This window comes from Oncorhynchus tshawytscha, linkage group LG09, assembly GCF_018296145.1.
Source record: "Oncorhynchus tshawytscha isolate Ot180627B linkage group LG09, Otsh_v2.0, whole genome shotgun sequence".
NCBI lineage: Eukaryota > Metazoa > Chordata > Actinopteri > Salmoniformes > Salmonidae > Oncorhynchus > Oncorhynchus tshawytscha.
Genome location: NC_056437.1, coordinates 75,083,956 through 75,110,371, shown reverse-complemented (window position 1 = coordinate 75,110,371; position 26,416 = coordinate 75,083,956). Strand labels below are relative to the sequence as shown.

At 41.3% G+C, this 26,416-nt stretch overlaps 1 protein-coding gene across 4 annotated transcripts; it reads right to left on the bottom strand.

Moving 5' to 3' along the window:
• Nucleotides 1-5,954: 5,954 nt before the first annotated feature.
• Nucleotides 5,955-23,017, bottom strand: LOC112246051 (transmembrane protein 184B). Of its 4 annotated transcripts, none has more exons than XM_024414318.2 (10): nt 22,505-23,017; nt 18,050-18,277; nt 14,755-14,920; nt 11,927-12,017; nt 11,560-11,635; nt 10,494-10,585; nt 10,107-10,276; nt 9,765-9,971; nt 7,322-7,580; nt 5,955-7,171 (listed from the first exon to the last, which is right to left on the bottom strand). In XM_024414318.2, the coding sequence occupies exons 2-9, from the start codon at nt 18,275-18,277 to the stop codon at nt 7,342-7,344; spliced, it is 1,269 nt and encodes a 422-aa protein (XP_024270086.1). In that variant the 5' UTR covers nt 22,505-23,017; the 3' UTR covers nt 5,955-7,171; nt 7,322-7,341. The 4 variants fall into 4 exon arrangements, with proteins under 4 accessions (XP_024270086.1, XP_024270085.1, XP_024270087.1 ...); XM_024414317.1 differs by having other exon boundaries at nt 5,955-7,580; nt 22,505-22,572; nt 22,684-23,017; XM_024414319.2 differs by having other exon boundaries at nt 5,955-7,580; nt 22,684-23,017.
• Nucleotides 23,018-26,416: the final 3,399 nt, after the last annotated feature.

The window sequence follows — 26,416 nt, the reverse complement described above, 5'->3', positions numbered from 1 at the left end:
TTCTTTTCTCCAGAAAATCACATTGTAGGATTTTTAGTGAATTTATTTGCAAATTATGGTGGAAAATAAGTATTTGGTCGTCTACAAACAAGCAAGATCTCTGGCTCTCACAGACCTGTAACTTCTTCTTTAAGAGGCTCCTCTGTCCTCCACTCGTTACCTGTATTAATGGCACCTGTCCACAACCTCAAACAGTCACACTCCAAACTCCACTATGGCCAAGACCAAAGAGCTGTCAAAGGACACCAGAAACAAAATTGTAGACCTGCACCAGGCTGGGAAGACTGAATCTGCAATAGGAAAGCAGCTTGGTTTGAAGAAATCAACTGTGGGAGCAATTATTAGGAAATGAAAGACATACAAGACCACTAATAATCTCCCTCGATCTGGGGCTCCATGCAAGATCTCACCCCGTGGGGTCAAAAATGAACACAAGAACAGTGAGCAAAAATCCCAGAACCACACGGGGGGACCTAGTGAATGACCTGCAGAGAGCTGGGACCAAAGTAACAAAGCCTACCATCAGTAACACACTACGCCGCCAGGGACTCAAATCCTGCAGTGCCAGACGTGTCCCCCTGCTTAAGCCAGTACATGTCCAGGCCCGTCTGAAGTTTGCTAGAGAGCATTTGGATGATCCAGAATAAGATTGGGAGAATGTCATATGGTCAAATGAAACCAAAATAGAACTTTTTGGTAAAAACACAACTCGTCGTGTTTAGAGGACAAAGAATGCTGAGTTGCATCCAAAGAACACCATACCTACTGTGAAGCATGGGGGATGGAAACAACATGCTTTGGGGCTGTTTTTCTGCAACGAGACCAGAACGACTGATCCGTGTAAAGGAAAGAATGAATGGGGCCATGTATCGTGAGATTTTGAGTGAAAACCTCCTTCCATCAGCAAGGGCATTGAAGATGAAATGTGTCTGGGTCTTTCAGCATGACAATGATCCCAAACACACCGCCCGGGCAACGAAGGAGTGGCTTCGTAAGAAGCATTTCAAGGTCCTGGAGTGGCCTAGCCAGTCTCCAGATCTCAACCCCATAGAAAATCTTTGGAGGGAGTTGAAAGTCCGTGTTGTCCAGCAACAGCCCCAAAACATCACTGCTCTAGAGGAGATCTGCATGGAGGAATGGGCCAAAATACCAGCAACAGTGTGTGAAAACCTTGTGAAGACTTACAGAAAACGTTTGACCTCTGTCATTGCCAACAAAGGGTATATAACAAAGTATTGAGATAAACTTTTGTTATTGACCAAATACTTATTTTCCACCATAATTTGCAAATAAATTCATTAAAAATCCTACAATGTGATTTTCTGGATTTTTTTTCCTCCATTTTGTCTGTCATAGTTGAAGTGTATCTATGATGAAAATTACAGGCCTCATCTTTTTAAGTGGGAGAACTTGCACAATTGGTGGCTGACTAAATACTTTTTTGCCCCACTGTATATATTTGATAACTGACCAAGTATGTTTAGCTGGATGAACCAGGCCCTTTTGACATTGGAAAACTTTTATCTGGTTTAGACTATAGATTTGATGTGCAGGTATATAGCATTATAGCATAGCCTACATTTTAGAATACAAACATACTCATGGGTTATCCTTCTTACAGCTGAGGAACTAAATCTACAGTACAAGTAAAATACAAATTAGGCTACATCAGACAAATTTACAGATCATTGAATGGCACTTACTATGAAACTGTTAGATCACAGTGTAAAAGTACCAAATCACTTGCTTTGCAAATGTTACAAATCCTATAGCTGCAAATTTACATCTAAAATCATAGGACACCTGAAGCATCTTTTTGGGAAATACCGCATTCCATTCTGGTATGACTTTAGCAATGGGAGATTGTATGATGCTGATCATAGTTTGTGGTCTATCCCAGAATTGCTAAAGTTGCAGCCAGTTTATAACTATTTTATGTTACTAAGACGAGCACTTACCTATGATCTTTTGCCTCTGAACTATCCTCTCCATGCTATGCCATATTTTATGGTAGGTAATCCATATTGGATGTAGTGATAATGGGAGCTGCCTTGACAAATGAAATGCAATTCAATGAATTCCTGTATATTACAGACTTAAGCTAGAGCCTTTTAGTTTCAATGCAAGAGAAGGAAAATTGAATCTCTCAACTGCTTCCTGTCACTTTACATTAAGAACTCCGTCCTCTTAGAAATCATTCCTACTGTTGGGTCGTCTGAAAGTGCTGCTGCCGGTGTTGGTAACTCTCAAACAATAGACATTGAACATATGCTTTTGACACAGACTCTTGGGTAAGAGGAATCCTGGCATAAAACTCAAGAGAAAAAAAAAACTCTAGGAATGGTGTCATGACCACATTCAATGGCACATTAGCTTCAAATGTTACCCATAAACAAGCACAGGTTGAGTATACTTTTTGATGGTTATAAGTTTCAGTTCTAGATACTTATCTAGAATCTATAGTTCTTGCATTTCAGCCCTTATCGAAGTTAGTCACGAGTGAAGTCTAGAGTTGGCTCTTGTCAAGGTTTTCTCTTACCCTAGTGGACATGACTTTTCCTCCTCCCCTGTTTCTTAGCTGTAAAGATCACGAAGGGAGACTTTGCTGCTGCATGGCCCTCTGCTATTTCAGGCAGGGCCATTGCTGTGCTCTTATCATTCTCATGTTGTGTTTTCATTTGGTATATTTGTTACTACACCTTAATTCCTGTGTTTTTATATGTGTGTATTTTTCTATAATTGTTGCTTTATTATAGGGATATTAAATACCTGGGAGTGGTGTGATCTTGTAATCGTCCTCTGACGTAAAATGATTCTTATTTATTGGCCTATCTCAGCAGGATAGTTCAATTATTATCTATAGCATCAATTAAATCATATGGAATCTATTCTGCTGACTTTATAGTTGTATTTGTATCTTTTTAAGGTCAGTTCATAATTATTACCTGCAAACTACCCTCGGCTAGTCTGCAAATTAGGCTCTGTGTTTACACTCACGGCTGTTTTAGCGTAGGTGGATTGGGTATATTTTGATGGGAAAGACTTACTTTGGTAGCTAATTGCCATATGCCCACATGCTATTATAAGGAAGTTACGTTTGTATCACATTGCTAAACTCCACGACTTTTGAAGTTTGAGTTGATGCTTTTGTGAAAGCTATGAAACAGATACAAGTATTACAATTTGGAGGAGAATATACAGCAGAATGCTAGTTATGAAATGAAAGTTGAGGAAGAGAAAACACTTGAAATATTTAGCACCCTTTTCTGAGCTTTACACTGACCTCTGCTGGTAATCTTTATAAATGCTGTGAATAAGCACATTATTATTGACCAAATTGTTTTGGAGACATGCAATCCAATTGCATATCAATTTAAGAATTTTATCCATTTAGTTATTGCTTTCAATTTCATTCAATTCTGTTGTAAACAAAGCCACAAATACTGTCTATATATTATTGTATGACTCATATTCGAGTGCAAAACATATACTTTTGTGTCAAAATAAACATCCAACAAGGTAGATGAATTTCTATGTATCCCAAGCTGCATTTTCCTCCCTAGTTGTGTTGAAACTAAACTAAAGATTCATACACATCTACACATGGCTCTGCCAGCTGAAGATGGAGTATGTGCTCACTAGTAGTTATGCTCTTCCTGCACAGCAGGTGGCTGTGTTATCCCTCAGTACCCTCGATCTAGAAATAAAGAACTTTGCTCCTAGAGTTTGATTTAACATTGACGACGGCAAATTCATATGCACAGGGCACTGTAATGAAACTGCTAGCAACTCGAGGGCAATGTAGATAAGATGTATTTCTGCCATGGTTGATTGCATCTTCTCTGATATGAGCCATTATAATGCAACTGTAAGGAAATTGGATAGATGGTTCAGAAAGCAAGTGGGCACTTTTAAATGTTTATCTTGTACGTTTTGCTATATGTTGCCTTTTAGACTGGTGCGGTTAAATTATTGTATGTTCTTCACCTGATTTATATCTACGTTATGTTTTATGTAGGCCTACACATCTTTCCTATATTTGCTCTGTCAGTCCTACAAGCTATTTACCATAAACGCACATAGAACATATATGTTAAATATCCTATGTTCAGCAGATGTACTTATAAATTAGTTTAAAAAAGTTCCATGACATATAAAGTATGCTGCTCCAAATTAGTACTTTCTACAAGTCAACATTCAAATGAGTAAACATGGTGGTGGGTGTAAGAATAACAGTTTTAATACAATGGATGTTATACTTTCACTCACCATCTTCCACCTTGTATCACACAATTGTATGTTAACTATTTTTTAAAAAAAGTTATTGTATGGACTTTCACAATGAATGGGATCTCAAGTTTTAATGCACAGCCACGACACAAGATTAGATGCTAATTTGTCTAGTTTGTGGTAGTTAATAAGGCATGATGATAGTTCTATTATACGGCTTTCTAGCTGAAGGTGAGTGAAAATAAAATAATAATGAGCAAACACTTTGAAGAGAATCCGTACCTTTTGTGACCTTTTATTACTCTGCTACTAGTATGTATTTGATTTGAACTTCAATATGTATTTGATTGATTTTCCATCATTTGTATTTTCAACATCTAAATTATTTGATTTACATTCATTTATTTACATTTTGAGTTAATGAAATACCCTCCTGTACAAATAATACTTCTTGTTTCTGTTTCGATTGAAAACAAGGAGGTAAATTATTCCTGTAAATAGATGTGTGCTTGTGTCTGTTTTTGTACTTTTAAATAAAGCTTTTTTCCTCGTTAAAGAAAATGGTTTGTTGAACTCCTTGAATGATTTCAAACACTATAGTGTGATTCCTCACAAAACCAGGACAAAAAAGACCATGATTTTTGGGCATGTTCACAAATTTGAATCCATAGAAAGGTCCTGTGTGGGAAGGATTGTTGACAAATATTTGACATTTATATCAAAGCCTAATAGAGAAATAATGAATCAATGTTGGCATATTTATAACAATTTGGCCTTACCCAGGTCTCCTTTAAAGGTGCTACAAATAGGATTTTCATTTTTTACCATTTTTGCATTGTCATTTCCGAAAATGTCCATAATTATAAGTGGCCAATGTAGAAATCGCTGTCATATCCTGGTGACAAATATTCTACACGTTTTGCTCAATTTCAGTAAGTTTTGTAAGCATTACCAACTGAGAGAATGTGTAAATGGACATATGAAATGGACATATGATCGCCTTCTGTTGGTGATTTTCAGGATGTGCAGTGATACAAGTAAAAGGAGGGCTATGATTGGTTACATTTTCTACAGAGAAATTGGTACAGTAGGCAAAAGGTCAAAACTAGCAGAGACCCCACTCTGGAAAATTAATATGCTCATAAAGTATAGTATGCTCAATGATATATAGAAATATTTGCATGTTTTCTATATTCATGTTTATATTTTTCAATATTAATAAATTAATGTAAGAAAATTCTAAATATTCAAGGTCCCACAGTTGACAGTGAATACAGCTTTGAGACAGGATTGTGTTGAGGCAAAGATCTGTGGAAGGGTACCAAAAAAATGTCAACAGCATTGAAGGTCCCCAAGAACACAATGGCATCCATCATTCTTAAATGGAAGAAGTTTGGAACCACCAGGACTCTTCCTAGAGCTGGCCGCCCGGCCAAACTGAGCAATCGGGGGAGAAGGGCCTTAGTCCGGGAGGTGATCAAGAACCCAAGTGGTTAATCTGTGGAGATGGGAGAACCTTCCAGAAGGACAACCATCTCTGCAGCACTCCACCAATCAGGCTTTATTGTATAGTGGCCAGATGGAAGCCAGAGTTGGATCTTCGTCAGATTGACCTGAGTGGCAGACATTCCTTTTTTTCTTGCACATTTGCATATATAAACTACACATTCACATATCCAGGCCAAAACTGGAGGTTTAAAAAAATACTTTTGTAGTCGCAAGAGTCCCAGAACATCTCTTTAATCGTTTATTTTACCTGAGTGCAAAAATGTGACAACCAAATAAACCAGAATTCAGTAATAGACACCATAGTTACACTACATCTCAGTGATCACTTTATATCCAACTCTACATCTGTTTCTGCTTTCCCAGTAAGGCAGCAATAATTGGCACATGGGGTATGGAAAAGTGATTACATTGCACATAATTTCCCTAACTTAAACACAGTTCAAAATGATAGGGTAGATGGTGTCCCTCTATCACAATTTGCCACAAACAGAAACAAAATATTTATTTTCTAATGACATGAAACCAACTTAAATGTCAAACTGATCTGCAGAAATCACTGAAAACACATTGTTAATACTACATAGCTTATTTACAATATAGCAATTTATCAAACTTTGTCATTAAGGTAAACATAACAGCAAACATGTCTTAAAAATTAAACATTGAGACCAAAGTACACTGCATAATTTAACATTTAAACCAATCAAACAATTGCTGTACAAATGTTATCTTCAGTGAATTGAAAGGAACAATAATACGAACATCAGAAACTATAAAGGTTCTACTCAAACTATTTACAATACTGCAAATGTTTTTTTTTTTAGGGTTAACATTGTAGAGCTCTGCTGAATTATACACTGAAATCCATGCTGAGAAAATTAATGAGAATACCACAACCCTCCAAGTTGGTGGGAGTCGGCCTTATCCTCCAATTTGTCTGTGGCATGTTAGATACAAAGGATTTCAAAGCGCCAAAGTCTAGAGTTTGAAGTTCCTGCTCCAAAGTCAGTTGTGTCTTTGAAAAAATAATTCAGTTCGTCAGGAGACTCAACAGAGGACTGCTGAGCAAATACTTCAAACACGCAAATGCAAGAGATGGTCCTTGAAGTGTCAGAGCCAGCCATGACGGGCACGATTCCTGGGTTCCCTCCTGAAGTCGTACATTAATCAGCTCCTATTTGAAACTCCCATGAATCAGAGAGAGTGGAGTACATACTTCAGCGGCCAGAGAAGAGCTCAGTCACTGCTACGATAGAGACCGAACCAGGATCAGGGAAAAGACCAAAATAAAAATTGCATCACTACCTGCCATGTCTGAAACGGCTCAGCAGACAGGCTATTTTCCCCATAGTATCATGACTAGCAAGGCAGAAACAAAAGGCATCTCATAAGGTTATTAAAATCTTCATTTCAGTTCCCTTCTTGATCTTTCCTGCAAGAATAAAGAGAGTAAAGAGTTCATCTTAAGAAATGAAATGAAAGAAGATGAAAATAAACCACACAGACGGATGCCAGGTTTGACAGTGGGATATGCTGTGCCAGTGTTGTCCTGGGTGTGGTGAGGAAACAAAGACATGGATACCCGTGGTGGTGGGCGACTCCTTAGAATTCGTCATCAGAGATAATCAGCAGGACTTTGTCAGATTTCTTGGAGCTCTTGTTGCTGCCGCCTGTGCCTGCCTTGCCGTTGTTCTGGCTGGGCTGTACCACCTCCTGGGTGGACTGCTGGGTGTACTGCTGGTAGGCTGGGGAGAAGTTGTGGATGGCATCCTGGACCATGTCCCCAGGGTTCATCGTCTCCTTCAGACCACTGGAGATGCTCTGCATGGGGGCGATGTTGTCTAGAAGTACATAACAACAGACACATTTTGACATGGTCATTTAACTTGTTTATAGGACATAACTTTGATCTGAATATCAAACCATAGAAAATACAATATACAACATGAGAAATACAAGAGTAGTTACGCTTATGAAAACTAAATTCATCCATTTTGAAGACAAGGTGCTGACAGAGACTCATTAGGAAAAACTCCCTAGTCCAGAATCACAGTTGATACGAATCTCACTCATGCAAACTCATTGGTTTTAAGACTGCTCAGTCCTTGTGCCCAGTGTTCCTCTATTCTGGGTTGATGGATGAGAGCATAGAGAGAGATGACAGGGGGTCTGCAGCAATTTAGTGGGAGTGAGGAAGATGCTTCCTCTCCTCTGTCTACCTTCCCAGTCACTTCACCGACTGAGCCCCTCCAGCTGTGGGCCAGGCTGATACTTGACCCTATAATACCAGGGTGTCTCATCCAACGTCCCGGGAGCAGTCCGGTGCAGACAGAACCAACGCAGCCTTCTGTTTCAGGGTCAGCGACAGTGCAGTCTAGGCCAGGTCTCTGGAGGGAAGGCGGCACGGCAGAGGGTTCCGCTGTGCTTCAGGGTCAGAGTAGTGGTTAGGCATGCTCTCCTGAGCTTCTCCTCACAGCTGGCCTGTCTTGCAACTAGGGCTGGGGCTGGCCTCAGTCAGGGTTGGAGGAGGACAGCCTGGAGGTATATAAGCCTCCCAAATCTCCACAGGCATTGAAAACACCACACATTAATGACCTTCTGACACTTCGCAGCCCAGGGAGGGTTGGATGGGGCTGTGACTACAACTCTCGGCAGCAATATCAAAAGGCTAGACTAGTCTTAATGGGAATCTTTCTGGTTCAGGTAATATTTATGCAGTCCAGTCACATACTATAGCACTGAATTATGACCTTTGAATTGGTGCTTTGGTAGAAAATAACAACTCAGTGGGGCATATAAGAAATGTAGCCCCAACACCATGTGTCCCTTTGAGAGGGAAAATTAACTTTCAAAACCATACTTTTGGAAACTCCTCAGAGAATAGTCTGGCTTCAGCTGCATTTCATTTACAAGTTTAGAACACAATAAAAATCTAATTTGCTGCTTAACTTTCTGCGGCTACATTACCATTAGTTTTAAATGAATAGCAACTATAGCAAATTAATAATACATTTTGTACGGGAGCACGAAGAAGGCCGAGCATGGGAGAAATCACTATTCATTTTGTCACAAGGTTCTTTTGATCACTCGGCAACATGAAGAGAACACTTTTACCGGTCAAATGTAATGGACATGGAAACATTTCACACTTAATCAGGATTCAGCGATTCCGTTTCTTTCTGTACGTCTGTCTCCTATAGCCCAAGGCCTCAGCAGGACTGCTGTTGCAGGAGGTAACAAGCTGAGATGATTGATATCTCCGCAGAAGGCTTTTCCCTTGGTCTCCATTTGTCTTCTGCTCATGTGAAAGGTATTGACGTCAGAGCGGTACTGCTAGTTCCTGCGATTAAGCGTATAGTGGCTATGAAATGCTCTTTCTATAGTGTGCTGTGCTAGCAACCTTCCTGTGAGCCATGAGTAATGATGAACACCCTGAAGACCATTCCTCTGCTGACCTCTGGCCTGCCTGGTTCACACTGTTCACTCTTGCCATGTCTCTCTGACCCGTTTCCCATTCCCTGTTTACAGTCAGGGAATGGGACAGAAAACTGCATTGTCACCTACAGGTAACTTCCAAAATAAAAGGAAACACTTGAGTAAATGAGGGATACAAAGTATATTGAAAGCAGTTGCTTCCACACAGGTGCGGTTCCTGAGTTAATTAATAAATTAACATCCCATTATTTTGTCTACCATGGCTCGGTGACTTTGAAAAAGGGGCCTCAGAGGAGCATAAGGGGTTTAAAGTGTGTGTGTGGGGTCACCAGATCGCATCCCAATTGAACACTTAAGGGAAATTCTGCAGCAGACATATGGTGAGCCATATGTTTGGAACATTGAATTGCAAAGAAATCCCTGTATCGAATCGTAATACATACAGAATCGTGAGAATTGCAATACATATTGTATCGGCACCCAAGTATAGTGCTAATATCGTGTCCGGCAATTCCCAGCCCTCCTAATGACCATTTCATCAGCTCCAACAGATACCTCCCCTCTCTATGGACGTGTAGAAGTACAGTTACCGTGTGTCCCTGGTAGATCGTTCTTCTTCTCCTGGTACACGGTGCAGGTGAAGGCGTAGCGCAGGGCGATAGCAGCGAAGAACATCTCGATGCAGGTGATGAAGTTCTGCCAGCCTGCTGCCACTGTGCCGGCCCCCACCTCCTGGCCGTCGATAAACAGGGCATTAGGGATGACCCCACAGCGCTCCAGGATGGCCAGCAACATACCTAAACGACAAAAAGACAACACCTTCACGTGCTACTCCAGTCTAATGTATCAATTACAATGTATTTTGTAGACTTTTCCAACCCCATCAGGGTTTGAATCTGTTGATATTAAGTCAAGGTAAGGGACCAACGCACCCTGCCAGAAGGACAGGAAGATGACAGATTTGATGGTGAGGAATTTGAGCACGGGTTCATAAGGCCTCAGCAGGTCACTGGTAGCAAAGAAGAAGAGGAAGAGAGCGTACAGGGCCAGGCTGACAGAGATGTTGTAGATGATGGTGATGTAGAGGTATCCTCCATTCACACTGCAGATGGGAACAGGATCAATACAGACGTTAGTAGGGATCTATGTACATTCAGTTTCTGAATTTCCATCCAAATGGAATACTCATATTGTAAATATCAATGTCTAATAGATTCATGTGAAATGTAAAAAGCAAAAAAACAAACACAATGAGTAGTGCGAGCATGCAAAGGGAAGTTGAATGGGTGAAATGGAATGGAATGAAAGGTTGTGCTCACTTAAAGTCTCCATCATGATATTTGCCAAAGGCCTGCAGGAGGATGGTGATGACGGCCATGATGGGTTTGACGACACAGAACTGAAGAGTGGCCTGCATGACATCAATACAGGATGGGACATGCATTGAACACAGAAACAAAACCAGGAACAATGCAGGTGACAACTACTTCATGCTGGTTATTGGATTTGAAAGGTAGCCAACTGTACGTCTTCAAACACTGAGTAATCTATGAAATGAATGAACATTTTGTGGAAATTGTGTGTCTATCAATTTGCAATGTATGATATAACATGTAAAAATCTCAAAAATATGCATGTATTGCCATTATGCCAAAACAATGTACTGTCTGAAGTAATGTTAAAGTACACTAAGGGGCATGTGATTGAGTTTCAAGGGTCAGTAGTTTTCCTTACTGGGGCTATCTGCAGACCTTTAAATGGGAAATGATATAGCAACTTGAGGACAGGCCGGTGCTTTTGGATTAGAGGTCCTCCTCTTGAAACCCGGAGTAATCTCTAAATGCAGTTATTGATCCCATTTCCTCCAACTTGTCGTCTCACAGAGCATATATAGTTCTATCCCTTTCAACTCTGCTACCGGAGGGAAAAGAACAGCAAGGTTGTGCTTTGAAACCACCCCACGTAGGAGTCCAGCCAGAACATGCCAAGTGTTAATCAGCTCCATTTTCTGGACATCTATTCACTGTTCTGAGGACATACCTTTCAGATCCAATTGCCATCAGGGTAAGACTCAGAGCACAGACTGCATCCCCAAGACACTATGGGGACAGTCTCAAGCTGACAGCTCATGTTATTTCTCTGTGCTTATTACAGAGCTGCTTTTACCTGTTCTCAGATTGCTTTCATTTTCCTTTTTAACCAGTCAACCTTATCCTCTAAAAAGTGGACAGCCAATTATAATGGCTGTCATTTCGCAATAGAGGAGCGATCTTGCTTTTGAAAAAAGTTCAATGAGGTGACATTAAAATAACAAATCACAATTTCCTATTTCCATATTTTCAGAGTGCTTTCATCACCCAAGCAGGGAGGGAGATGGAAACTCACCTGTTTACAGAATCTTAAAAAGCCAATAGAGTAGCTTATTCCACCTAAGCAGCAGGTACCATACATACAGCTCGACCTGGGAATGATAGAAAATGTGTGGTCACAAATGTATCCTTTGAATGTGTACGAGATTTAAAGACATCATTCTAGTGTCCAAAATACAAGACAGCATTATCCTTGAAGTCAGACTACCTTAAAACAAGATCAAGAAGTTAATTCGAGGAAATGACAGACTGACCCTGGGTGACTGCAAGACTTGCAATACGAACTGAAAAATCCACAACATTCTGGGTGGGTTTTATGAAAGCTACTTGCATAGCGTGTAGTATGAGACCATGGTATGGGGGATGGGACTGGGAGCACTCACTCAATGGACTTCCCTCGGATCTCAGACATGATGGCACTCTCTCCCCCGAGGTACTCAAAGGACAGGCTCAGGAAGTTGTAAATCACAAATGCTGTCACGGAGAGAAGGGACAAAGTCACTCACATACATTCCTGTACATTATGTTGGAATGTTGTTTACAACACTGATTCTAGGTTTTGCAAGTGGGGGTCATTTTCAAAAACAACAATTCAACGTCACGGGTCAGTCCATTTGAAAATGGAATCCGTAGTAGAGGGAAACAGCACCACTGGCCGCCCCACCACCACAGTTATTGTTTTTGTTGCTGAGCTGAGGAGCGCCGTGCAGCATGGTAAAACATTTTTTTTGCAGTAGATATTGTGCTCTTCCGCGCGTTCAATGATGTTGTAATATCACAAACAGATGTGGCTGTTTCACCATTAACTCTTTACACGGGTGGGAATTAGCCTACATGAATAGGGCTACATTTCTTTCAGGAGAAATATGAAATGCATAACCATGCAAGCAATTAAAAGGGAACAGTTTAGAGATAAAGGGGAAATTATTATTAATTACCAAAAGGTGAGGACACAACAGTTCACATGACAACGCTGAATCCAAAACATCACACTGTTGATTTTATGTGCATTTTACATTTACTGTACTTTTCACCGCATCTGTTGATTCCGAAATCAGAAAATACTCTTGATTACATTCAGTAACATGACGAGAATATTCCTGGAAAATGTGGGGTAGGCGCAACATAAGAAATAAAAAAATGACAAGGTTTTGAGTGAGAGGTAGCTACACACCTCTCCAAAGTGTGCACAAGTCATTTCAACGCACGTTTATGACTAAAAGAAGAGTCTTCCACTGTAAAGTTGCTTTTCGCTCTCCTAGCTGTTCCGTTGAGGAATTAGAGCAAACATACTTTTAGTTATTTTGTTTGGAACACAACCCTGCCATCACTCAATTACTGTTGTCGTTTATGCAATCCAAAAACTGACCATTACAAATCACGATCTGGGTCAGGTGGGCATCATTTGAAAGCCTGTTCTTTTGCCAACATGACAAGCTAAGTTATAAAATATCATCTTACAGTGTTAGGATTTCACAATGCAATACAGGAAAACAGATCATAATTTTGTTGCGCATAGAAAGGAATCATGACTGCATTCAGGTGTGTGTGCCACAGGGGAGTTTGTCACAATAGACAAACATAGGCTCGTTCTGTTCACAATAACCCTGGGTGTGTCATCATCTCAACATGTACATTAAACATAGTGATCATAAACGTCGACACTGTATATGACATGAGTTTTATGATATGGAAATGTGAAGTTGCACATTAGGACTCGTGTGTTTGGCCTGCTTGTATGACATCAAAGCGGTGTTAATTATAATCCTCAACTTCTCATATTTCAAAATACATAGTTCTCTTAATTTACTGCACTTCCCTCACTCAGACAACAAAACATTTGCTAAAGTCGTCCAATTCGCGGGAGGGATGGGAGTGACACCGCCTGGGTGCTCAAGTTCAGCACGGATGTCGGAACCCATACAGTACTGAAGTGCATGTATGGCATGTTACTGCACAGCCAATGCTTTCCAATTTAGCCGTTTATTGGTGCCCAAATCTGCCATTTCAACCCGTATATATACGGGTACGAGTGTAAAGGGCTACCGATTCCAGCTAATCTCAGTAAATATTCATGTTCTGTCTATATAAATCATTCCTCATAAACATGAATGCTCAATCTGTGAGCATTCTGTGCTGTGCTGCAGGTAATATTGTGGGCCAGATTGTGATGATAGCATAGCACTGTAGAGATCTTACGTCCTAATTTAGAAGCTGTGGAAACTGAAATGATACTTTGGTGATAGGGTTTCACTTTACAATAATCATATTTTTTACCAATCAATGTTTTCTCCCCACCACTAAGAGGCTTGGGATGGTTCTCTGTCCTTCAAATCATTGGTTGCCATTTCAGGAGAGGTTTAAAAAAAAAAAAAGCAAATGGAAGTTACCCTCTCAAGTATCAGGGGCACAGAGTTTCACACAGTGCTTTAGCCCTGGCCATGCTGACTCAATGCAATGCAACAGTTACCCTGCTTTCAGATGCTGATTTTAGAGAGCAATCTCCACTACCAATCATAAACTTGTCTCAAACACTAAATTCATCTGGTCAATAATGTATGTGAAATACTAATAGTTTTGTCCATATATCAAATGACACTTAAACAATTATTCATGTGATTCACCTCTGCCATTATTAAAGTACGACAGTCTTTTCTTATTGCTTCAGTACATAATGACTATTAAAGAAAGGCTTTGACGAAAATTCGTGAGACATTAATAATTAAATGTGAAGAATAGCTATGAGGAAGATGAACATTTCCTTTATGTTTGAATTAAAAACAACTCTTAACTAGTTTAGTTTGGATTAGAATGATCTGAACTAAAGTACATCCCTTTTCCACCTTTTGCAAAAAATAGAATACAAAAACCACTAAGCCTAAGAGGAAAAAAGACAGGTCTGAAAGTCTACACGCCCTGGAAACAGAACACCACGAACAATAGGACCTCTCTGCCCATAGGGCGGCACTGACAGGTGAGGAAAAACAGGTTGGGCCAGTCCGTTTTAGCTTCAATCCTTATAGTCATAAAATGTTTTTTTCAGAACTCATAATAGGTCTAAATGTCATTACTGGCCAGACAGAACTCGCCCGGTGTCTGACTACTGCCGCCTGTACAGGTGCTTATAGAGTAAACCGCTATCAACGTGCTGGCTGAGATATGAGGCAACAGCGAAAGGGAGGAGAAGGGTGGGGTGGTTGGTTTACCGTACCTTCATAACAGTCTCGGACGGAGTCAAAGTAGACATAGTACTGGTCGTTGCTGATGAAGAGCAGGCTGAGCCAGGAGTCGAACGCATAGATTGGCACGATGAAAAGAATGCGAATGATGTAGCGCTGCTCGTTAGGGACCGTGTAGGACCTCAGGTGTGTGTAGATCTGGAAAAGGAACACAGAAACAAAACAAAAATAGTTATTAAAATAACAAGAGCACTGACTAGGCAAGAATGCATTGAGGTATTCAAATCCCAGTTTCAGCCCCTAGATCAACCATTATGAATAATTGAGCTCAACCTGACGAGCAGTATTAGGGGGCCAGTGCTTCAAAGAGATGGGTTCTTATGAATAAACGGCACTTCCTTGGAACCCTCTCAAGGCACAATTTGGCTATCACACAGGGCCCAACAGGCTTTAGAAGGACAGCATTACAGCATTGACTAAAATATATTTAAAAAAGGACCGTGTCTGTAGGTTTGGGGTCGAGAGGTAAGAAAAAGATAGATGAGGGTAAAAATGAAAACCCAGAATGATAACACTGCATAATTGGGGTAACAAGGTGAGCGGGATGAATTTCTGCTGATCAATGCAAACGCTTGACTGAAAAGTGAACGTCTGTGTTATAGGATCAACTCTCCTAGAGATGTGTTGGACGGACGTTTTTACACTTGGGAGGGAGAACAGAAAGAAGTAGAGGGGTGCACTGCTTCAAAACTTGTGTCTCAGACGGTTGAATTTGATTGAACTCTTCAATTTCACTGAATCATTTAAAAACATAATGCAGTATGTGAATGCTAAATGGTGTGGCATGATTCCCTATTCTAGGAACCAACATTTCTCAGAATTGGAGTCAAGGCCATGGGGTGAAGGAAAGTTCAGAGCATCCATTACATAATTCAGTTTGTGAAGCACATAATCAACTACATATTTTCAGGGGCAAATGCCAAAGGAAACTAAAAGCAATGGTCAGAGTTGAGTATTGCAGTTTGATCCATTTCAAGTGGTGCACCATGGCATTTCTTGACTTCAGGTCCACTTACACAGACTCATGCAACATGATTAAATGGCCATTAGAGGTGGCACATTAGAGGCTGGCCAATGCCAGGGCGTGATGCATGGGGCTCTCCTGAGAAGTGAAGCAGGCTGCAGACTGATGTCCTCCATTTCCCCTGAATGGCTGGTGGAAAGACTGCGGTCCTCCAGGCTCCATAATGCTGAGCTGACAGGCAGACAGACAGAGCTGTGCCCTGGGTAATGACTCTGCTCTAGCCTGACTCAGACTCAATACCCATCTTCCTTAGTTGAGCAGTAACCCAAGTCCATCCCCCAGCTAATTTCAGTTGGTCTTTGAAAGGCGTATAACTCTACCTCATAACACTCCCCAGCCCGCCCCTGGCACTGACAGCTGTGACACACCAAACGTCCATGTTGGAATGAGAAAGTGTGTGGAGTGTCTCGCGTTTATACCAAGCAGAGTCCGTGAGAAAGTGAGAGGGGCGCGCACTGAGCCCGACAGCTCTATACAGAACACCCAGACAGAATGAGAAGACCACACATCACACTGACTATAGTGTGATATTATGACCCTCCTCTCTCCATGACAAGCTGCCCCGGGAAGTGGGAGGTCTGAACAGTGTAGTGTGTCAGAGAACATCAGTAACACTCCATAGCACTGTAACACCTGGTGATTTGGACCACAGTGAGCAGACTGGGATATCTAAGATCAGCATCGACCAGCATACAGTGTTAGTATGCAGAATTGGGATAGGAGGAGACCTCTCCAGAGGAGAGGAAGGAAGGAAAATGGAGGAAAATCTGATGATACACCAGAATACTAAATAAAAACAATCCTGTTGGGAAGGCTGTTTTTAATCTCCCTGTGTGCTTGCCTCATGCAACCCTGCAACTATCTCACAGGCCACATATGTTCATATCTGGCCTGCTTCAATGGGGAGTGGATGGGAAAACAAAGTACTCCAAAACTAAAACAGATGGACGGAACGGGAGACTCCATGGAATGCCAAATTGACAGTATTTTTTGCGTGTTGTAAAAAAAACACATCTAATTACAAAATTGTAGAACTCCTTTTATGAACAATTTAAATTTTATAAGATGTTAAATCTAGTAAAAAAAAAAGGGTATGCTCGCTATACCAGAGGTATGCCTACTTCTGCTTGATGTATTTTCAGTAATAAAGTATGAGCTGATGATAATGTGAAACGTATCAGAAATGTTGCAACCAGCGTATAGAAAAGGTCAGCACATAAACCCTGGGGACAATAATACCATCATATTCCTATCTAGAAATATTGTGATCATCTAAATCTCCAACCAGAGCCAACACAGTGGGACTCCCTGGGGGCTTCCTGTCTATACAGCCGCTAAAGGTTGGATGGACCCATTCTCAGCAGCACTCAGGTTTATCGGTTCATCAGCACAATATGAGAAGAGACGCCTCGCTCCCCAATGCTGAGCAGCATAAAACACACGGGTCCTTCGCTGATTGCCCCTCGCAAAACGTGATCCTCTCCTTTTATTACGTCGCTGGAAATGTGACCTCGACAACACCTGCACATCTCTGCTGATAATGCATGCCATTCAAATGTCCACCCTCTCTTGAGTTGATGAAACCGCAGTCTGGTGATAAGTATCACCATCGTCTCCACTGAAAGATTACAGCAAGAGACTGCGTAAATAGCAATAACTGAAGAAAAAACACCCTTCAGTAAGCCTATAATGAATGTGAATATAATCATGGATAGGCCTTATTATACTTGGTTAAAGTTATATAACTGCCCTGCCCAGCCATTTGATCGATGACGGCTCTGTTTGCATTGTGTTGTTATCAGTGGTAGTCACGGTCAACGGAAGTGCCCGCAAACAGCAACACTAATGGATCACCTAGTAACAATTAAGAAACAATGACACACTATGTACAAACCGTCACTTTACAGATAGGAGCCAATTAACTTTCACACTCAGCCTTGCCTCTCAATGATGGAGACGGCGAGGAGAAAGTAGGTCTGGTCAACACCTGATACTGGATCAAATGTAGAAGTGAAAAACACAAAACAAAATGTATTGTCTGGCTGGAGTCTTTGCCCTCTGGTAAGGGTGTAGGCAACCCACAACACCTTCCTAGCTCCCATTACATATTTGCATTTGTTTGCCTAAAAGCTGAGTGATACTGACAACGCCTGGAGCCATGCTTTTAACTTGCCACTGATTTTGTTCACTAGATTCACATCAAAACGAGTACAGAGGCAGAAAACTGATCAAATGTAACCTACCTGATGGCAAGTGAGGAGCAGTGCTGACCAGACAAAGATCCCCGACAGAGCTTGAGCAGCAGTCGTATTCAAGAAGATATCGTGTGCCACAATAGTCCCATTCCCTGTTTGAATTATTGTCATGTTGGATATGTCTGACTTGTTAAGAATTGGGGACGCGAAACGTATGAGAGACTCATTTTGGGGGACCTCCGAGTCCATCGCCATCTCCTCTGAGGTGCTGTTCATCTGAAACAATAAAAAGTGTTGCTTGGGTAAATGAGGAAGCTTTAGGCCAGGGATAGTCAAATAGATTCAGCCGCGGGACAATTTTTTCTTGAGTGGATAGTCAGGGGGTCAGAACATAATGACAAATAATTTGTAGTCTTCAAATGAACCGCAAGAAGCCTAAACAGATACAATATTTGACTAAAACATAAATCATTTCAAACCTTGCTAACATTTGAAAATGATCACATATATCACTTGGAGCTGATTTGCAGGTGATTTTACAGTCTTATGTCCCCCCCTCCAAAAAAAACTATATATACAGAGTGCATTCAGAAAGTGTTCAGACCCTCTCCTTTTTCCACAATTTGTTACGTTACAGCCGTATTCCAAAATGGATTTTAAAAAAACAAACAATCATCAATCTACACACAATACCCCATAATGACAAAGTGAAAACAGTTTTTTTATGTTTGCAAATGTATAAAAAATAAAAAACTGAAATTCCTTATTTACATGAGTATTCAGACTATTTCCTATGAGACTAAAATGATTTTTTAACCTTTATTTAACTAGGCAAGTCAGTTAAGAACAAATTCTTATTTTCAATGACGGCCTAGGAACAGTGGGTTAACTGCCTGTTCAGAACGACAGATTTGTACCTTGTCAGCTCGGGGGTTTGAACTTGCAACCTTCCGGGTACTAGTCCAACGCTCTAACCACTAGGCTACCCTGCCGCCCCAGGGTTGAACTCAGGTGCATCCTGATTCCATTGATCATCCTAAAGCCCAGCTGTGGAAAAGGCACACAACTGTCTATATAAGGTCCCACAGTTGACAGTGCACATCAGAGCAAAAACCAAGCCATGAGGTCGAAGGAATTGTCCATAGCGCCCCGAGACAGGATTGTGTCGAGGCAAAGATCTGGAGAAGGGTACCAAAATATTTCTGCAGCATTGAAGATCCCTAAGAACACAGTGGCCTCCATCATTCTTAAATAGAAGAAGTTTGGAACCACCAAGACTCTTCCGAGAGCTGGCTGCCGGCCAAACTGAGCAATCAGGAGAGAAGGGCCTTGGTCAAGGAGGTGACCAAGAACCCGCTGGTCACTCTGACAGAGCTCCAGAGTTCCTCTGTAGAGATGGGAGAACCTTCCAGAAGGACAACCATCTCTGCAGCAATCCACCAATCAGGCCTTTATGGTAGTGGCCAGACAAAAGCCACTCCTCAGTAAAAGGCACGACACCCCGCTTGCATTTTGCCAAAAGGCACCTAAAGACTCTCAGACCATGAGAAACAAGATTCTCTGGTTTGATGAAACCAAGATTGAATTGTTTGGCCTGAATGCCAAGTGTCTGGAGGAAACCTGGCACCATCCTACGGTGAGGTATGGTAGTGGCAGCATCATGCTGTGGGGATATTTTTCAGCGGCAGGGACTGGGAAACTAGTCAGGATCGAGGGAAAGATGAACGGAGCAAATTACAGTGAGATCCTTGATGACAACCTGCTCCAGAGCACTCAGGACCTCAGACTGGGGTGAAGGTTTATCTTCCAACAGGACAACAACCCTAAGTACACAGCCAAGACAATGGCGAAGTGGCTTTGGGACAAGTCTCTGAACGTCCTTGAGTGGCCCAGCCACAGCCCGGACTTGAACCCGAATTAACATCTCTGGAGAGACCTGAAAATAGCTGTGCAGCAACACTCCCCATTCAACCTGACGGAGCTTGAGAGGATCTGCAGAGAAGAATGGGAGAAACTCCCCAAATACAGGTGTGCTAAGCTTGTAGTGTCATACCCAAGAAGACTTGAAGCTGTAATTGCTGCCACATTTACTTAAAGTACTGAGAATACAGTCTGAGCCAGGGGTCTTTTACTTGAACTCTGGGAAGCATTTATTTGGGCTGCAATTTCTGAGGCTGGTAACTCTAATGAACTTATCCTCTGCAGCAGAGGTAACTCTGGGTCTTCCTTTCCTGTGGCGGTCCTCATGAGAGCCAGTTTCATCAGAGCGCTTGATGGTTTTTGCTTTAGCACTTGAATAAACATTCAACATTTTTGACATTTTCCAGATTGACTGACCTTCATGTCTTAAAGTAATGATGGACTGTCATTTCTCTTTGCTTATTTGAGCTGTTCTTGCCATAATATGGACTTGGTATTTGACCAAATAGGGCTATCTTCTGTATACCACCCCTACCTTGTCACCACACAACTGATTGGCTCAAATGCATTAAGAAGGAAAGAAATTCCACAAATTAACTTTTAACAAGGCACACCTGTTCATTGAAATGCATTCCAGGTGACTGCCTCATGAAGCTGGTTGAAACAATGCCAAGAGTGTGCAAAGCTCTCATCAAGGCAAAGGGTGGCTACTTTGAAGAATCTAAAACATATTTTGATTTGTTTCACACTTTTGTTTACTACATGATTCCATATGTGTTATTTCATAGTTAATGTCTTCACTATTATTCTACAATGTAAAAAAAAAAAGAAAAAAAAAGAACCTTGAATGAGTAGGCGTCCAAACTTTTGACTGGTACTATATATAAATAAACGCAACATGTAAAGTGTTCCCATGTTTCATGAGCTGAAATAAAAGATCCCCCCCCAAAATTTCCATACACACAAAAAGCTTATTTCTCTAAAATTGTGTGCATATTTGTTTCCATCCCCGTTAGTGAGCATTTCTCCTTTGACAAGATAATCCATCCACCTGACAGGTGTGGCATATCAAGAAGCTGATTCAACAGCAAAACACAGGTGCACCTTGTGCTGGGGACAATAAAAAGCCACAAAATGTAGTTGTGACACAAAACAATTCCACAGATGTCTCAAGTTGAGGGAGCGTGCAGTTGACAGAAATGTCTACTAGAGCTGTTGCCAGAGAATGTAATGTTCATTTTTCTACCATAAGCCAACTCCAACATTGTTTTAGAGAATTTGGCCTCAAAAACACAGAACACGTGTAACCACGCCAGTCCAGGGTCTCTGCATCCGGCTTCTTCATCTATGGAATTGTCAGGACAGCTGATGAAATTGTGGGTTTGGATAACTGAAGAATTGATGCACAAACTGTCAGAAACCGTCTCAGGGAAGTTCACCTGCATGCTCGTCATCCTCACCAGGGTCTTGACCTGACTGCAGTTGGCAAATGCTCACCTTTGATGGCAAATGCTCACCTTTGATGGCAAATGCTCACCTTTGATGGCCACTGGCACGCTGGAGAAGTGTGCTCTACATGGATGAATCCAGGTGTATCGGGCAGATGGCAAACAGCGTGTATGGCATTGTGTGGACGAGTGGTTTGCTGATACCAATGTTGTGAACAGAGTGCCCCATGCTGGCGGTGGTGTTAGAGATCACAGATAGAAACTCAGAAACCGTGGGGGGGCAAATAAATTATTTGGCCAGTGGCTGCCAGTTGGGGAACCCTGCTCTAGGCTCAGTTGTGGAAAAAGTATGCAATTATCATACTTGAGTAAAAGTAAATATACTTCAATAGAAAATGACTCAAGTAAGAGTGAAAGTCACCCAGTAAAATAGTACTTAAGTAAAAGTATAAATAATTTCAAATTCCTTCTATTAAGCAAACCAGAAGGCACCAACCAAAAACACTTTAAAGTCTTTTTACACCACTGTCTATGCTCCATACATATAGGAAATCATATTTTAAATGTCCTAAACATTTGCATGACAATCAGCTGCTGGTTTATGAAAAAGCGCAGGTTCTATGAGCTGTTAACTTCTTAATAACATAACAAAAACTATAAGATCACAACTGCCGTATAAAATACCATAAAACACTAGCAGATCAGCTCCATGTGATTTTAATTTGAGAACTCTGTTCCAAAATGTTCCACGCATAATAGAGATATATAGTTGATCGTATACAAATGTGGACAAGGGTTGAAATTATTATGTTTTAGGCTTCTTGCGGTCAATGTGCTATCTAAAAATGATTTGTAATTATGTTCCGGTGTTCTGGCAGAGGGGAGATTTTCGGCACAACACCCGCCCATGACCACCCGCTCAAGAAAAAAATTGTCCCGCGGCTGAATCTACAGTAGTTGATGATCCCTGTGATAGGCCTATGTGAATTATCAAGAAAAAAACAACCGCAACCTTAATAATCTGTCTGAGAAACCTGTTGCATGGGCAAGTCATAGCCTACACGCCTATGTCCAAACAAATATTTGTAATTACTTAGTTATATGTAGGCTACATAGGTAAAATACTGAGGTTTACCTTAGCTGTCTGTAGACTCGATGGCGTTGACCTAACGTTACTGGAGTATCCACTTTGAGCGAAATAAACTTCAAATAGAACGGGCAGGTATAAATCGTGCCCTTTCTCAAAAATACATTTGGAATGGAATAATTAATAGAAATAAAGATGATTTAGCTGATGTTATCAAATACCATTACCAGTGAGCTTGCTGAGAAATGGCTTCCTTTCAAAAGGTACGAACGAAGGATTCAATACTTCCTTGTTGTGAAGACAGGTGTAATGGGAGTTCGAAGTCCACAGAGCCGGTGAAGGTTGAACTGACTCAGTCAGTGTAGGTTATTCGAATAACGAAGGATGTAGGCCTATGTTTTAATTAATTTTCTAATAAAAGCGACACAGATAATACCGAATATAAACTCTCTGGACTATTGCCCCTTCTCAATAAACTGCAACATCAGGGATTCATTAATTGCGCTGTTTCTGTTTCAAAACGTTTCGTCGCAACAGAAACCGTTTAAGCCAAAGGAAAAGGGTTTGCAACGATAACGAGTTTCAATTGGACAAATTCAGATAAGTCCCTCCCGATTTCCGTCCGTTCGCTGTTTGCTTCCGTTTGGTTCTTACACGGTAAACGGTTTCCGTTGCCAGACTCATGAATACACCCCAGGTAAACACTCAGGTGGAACATGGACGTAGAAGCGGTCATCGTCATGTGACATAACCATAGGCCAAGTAGCATGTCCATCCAGTCGTGTGTGTGCAATAAGTGAGAACTTTGTGGATACATGTGGTCTGTGGTTCAGGCCAGTTGGACATACTGCCAAATTCTCTTGGATTTAAAAAACTGTATTTCAGCTCATGAAACACGGGACCAACACTTTACACTGAAATAATATATAAACGCAACATGTAAGGTGTTGTTACCATGTTTAAGGAGCTTACGAAAAAAAGTCCAGAAATGCTCAATACCCACAAAAAGCTTATATCTCTTAAATTTTGGGCACAACCCTGTTATTGAGCATTTCTCCTTTGCCAAAGTGTGACATATCAAGAAGCTGATTAAACAGCATGATCATTACACAGGTGTACCTTGTGCTGGGGACAATAAAAAGGCCACTTTAAAATGTGCACAAAACACAATGCAACAGATGTTTCAAGTTGAGGGAGTGTGCAATTGGCATGTTGACAGCAGGAATGTCCACCAGAGCTGTTGCCTGTAATAAAGCCGTTTTGTGGGGAAAAACTCATGTTGATTGGCTGGGCCTGGCTCCCCAGTGGGTGGGCTTATGCCCAACCAGGCCCAAACACGGCTGTATCCCTGCCCAGTCATATGAAATCCATAGATTAGAGCCCAATGAATTTATTTCAATTGACTGATTTCCCTATATTAACTGTAACTCAGTCAAATCTTTTGAAATTGTTGAGTGTTGTGTTTATATTGTTGTTCTATTTACATACAGTTGAAGTCGGAAGTTTACATACACTTAGGTTGGAGTCATTAAAACTCGTTTTCAACCACTCCACAAACTAGTTTTGGCAAGTCAGTTAGGACATCTACTTTGTGCATGACACAAGTCAATTTTCCAACAATTGTTTACAGACAGATTATATCACTTATAATTAAATGTATCACAATTCCAGTGGGTCAGAAGTTTACATACACTAAGTTGACTGTGCCTTTAAACAGCTTGGAAAATTCCAGAAAATTATGTCATGGCTTTAGAAGCTTCTGATAGGCTAATTGACATCATTTGAGTCAATTGGAGGTGTACCTGTGGATGTATTTCAAGGCCTACCTTCAAACTCAGTGCCTCTTTGCTTGACATCATGGGAAAATCAAAAGAAATCAGCCAAGACCTCAGAAAACAAATTGTAGACCTCCACAAGTCTGATTCATCCTTGGGGACAATTTCCAAACGCCTGAAGGTACCATGTTCATCTGTACAAACAATAGTATGCAAGTATAAACACCATGGGACCCCGCAGCCGTCATACCGCTCAGGAAGGAGACACGTTCTACTCCTAGAGATGAACGTACTTTGGTGCGAAAAGTGCAAATCAATCCCAGAACAACAGCAAAGGACCTTGTGAAGATGCTGGAGAAAACAGGTACAAAAGTATCTATATCCACAGTAAAACGAGTCCTATATTGACATAACCTGAAAGACCGCTCAGCGAGGATGAAGCCACTGCTCCAAAACCGCCATAAAAAAGCCAGACTACAGTTTGCAACTGCACATGGGGACAATGATACTTTTTTTTGATGAAACAAAAATACAACTGTTTGGCCATAATGACCATCGTTATGTTTGGAGGAAAAAGGGGGACGCTTGCAAGCTGAAGAACACCATCCCAACCGTGAAGCACAGGGGTGGCAGCATCATGTTGTGGGGGTGCTTTGCTGCAGGAGGGACTAGTGCACTTAACAAAATAGATGGCATCATGAGGCAGGAAAATTATGTGGATATATTGAAGCAACATGTCAAGACATCAGTCAGGAAGTTAAAGTTTGGTCGCAAATGGGTCTTCCAAATGGACAATGACCCCAAGCATACTTCCAAAGTTGTGGCAAAATGGCTTAAGGACAACAAAGTCAAAGTATTGGAGTGGCCATCACAAAGCCCTGACCTCAATCCCATAGAAAATTGATGGGCAGAACTGAAACAGCGTGTGCGAGCAAGGAGGCCTACAAAGCTGACTCCAGCTTTGTCAGGAGGAATGGGCCAGAATTCACTCAACTTATTGTGGGAAGCTTGTGGAAGGCTACCCAAAATGTTTGACCCAAGTTAAACAATTTAAAGACAATGCTACGAAATATAAATTGAGTGTAGTCGTGGCCAAAAGTTGAGAATGACACAAATAGTAATTTCCACAAAGTTTGCTGCTTCAGTGTCTTTAGGTATTTTTGTCAGATGTTACTATGGAATACTGCAGTATAATTTCAAGCATTTCATAGGTGTCAATGGCTTTTATTGCCAAATACATGAAGTTGATGCAAAGAGTCAATATTTGCAGTGTTGACCTTTCTTTTTCAAGACCTCTGCAATCCGCCCTGGCATGCCGTCAATTAACTTCTGGGCCACATCCTGACTGATGTCTGCCCATTCTTACATAATTAATGCTTGCAGTTTGTCAGAATTTGTGTTTTTTTGTTTGTCCACTCACCTCTTGAGGATTGACCACAAGTTCTCAATGGGATTAAGGTCTGGGGAGTTTCCTGGCCATGGTCCCAAAATATCAATGTTTTGTTCCCCGAGCCACTTAGTTGTCACTTTTGCCTTTTGGCAAGGTGCTCCATCATGCTGGAAAAGGCATTGTTCGTCAACAAACTGTTCCTGGATGGTTGGGAGAAGTTGCTCTCGGAGGATGTGTTGGTACCATTCTTTATTCATGGCTGTGTTCTTAGGCAAAACTGTGAGTGAGCCCACTCCCTTGGCTGAGATCAACCCCAGACATGGTCTCAGGATGCTTTACTGTTGGCATGACACAGGATGGATGGTAGCGCTCACCTTGTCTTCTCCGGACAAGCTTTTTTCCAGATGCCCCAAACAATTGAAAAGGGGATTCATCAGATAAAAGTACTTTACCCCAGTCCTCAGCTGTCCAATCCCTGTACCTTTTGCAGAATATCAGTCTGTCCCTGATGTTTTTCCTGGAGAGAAGTGGCTCCTTTGCTGCCCTTCTTGACACCAGGCCATCCTCCAAAAGTCTTTGCCTCACTGTGCATGCAGATTTACTCACACCTGCCTGCTGCCATTCCTGAGCAAGCTCTGTACTGGTGGTGCCCCGATCCCACAGCTGAATCAACTTTAGGAGACAGTCCTGACGCTTGCTGGACTTTTTGGGGTGGACTTGATTCTACAGCAAAGCATGTAGAGGTCTGTAATTTTTATCATAGGTACACTTCAACTGTGAGAGACAGAATCAAAA

Coding starts and splice junctions, on each gene's coding strand:
- LOC112246051 (XM_024414318.2), bottom strand. CDS start 18,277: ATGAACAGCACCTCAGAGGAGATGGCGATGGACTCGGAGGTCCCCCAA. Junction 10,586..11,559: donor TTTTAAGATTCTGTAAACAG/GTGAGTTTCCAT, acceptor GATGTCATGCAG/GCCACTCTTCAGTTCTGTGT. Junction 10,277..10,493: donor TATCATGATGGAGACTTTAA/GTGAGCACAACC, acceptor TCCCATCTGCAG/TGTGAATGGAGGATACCTCT.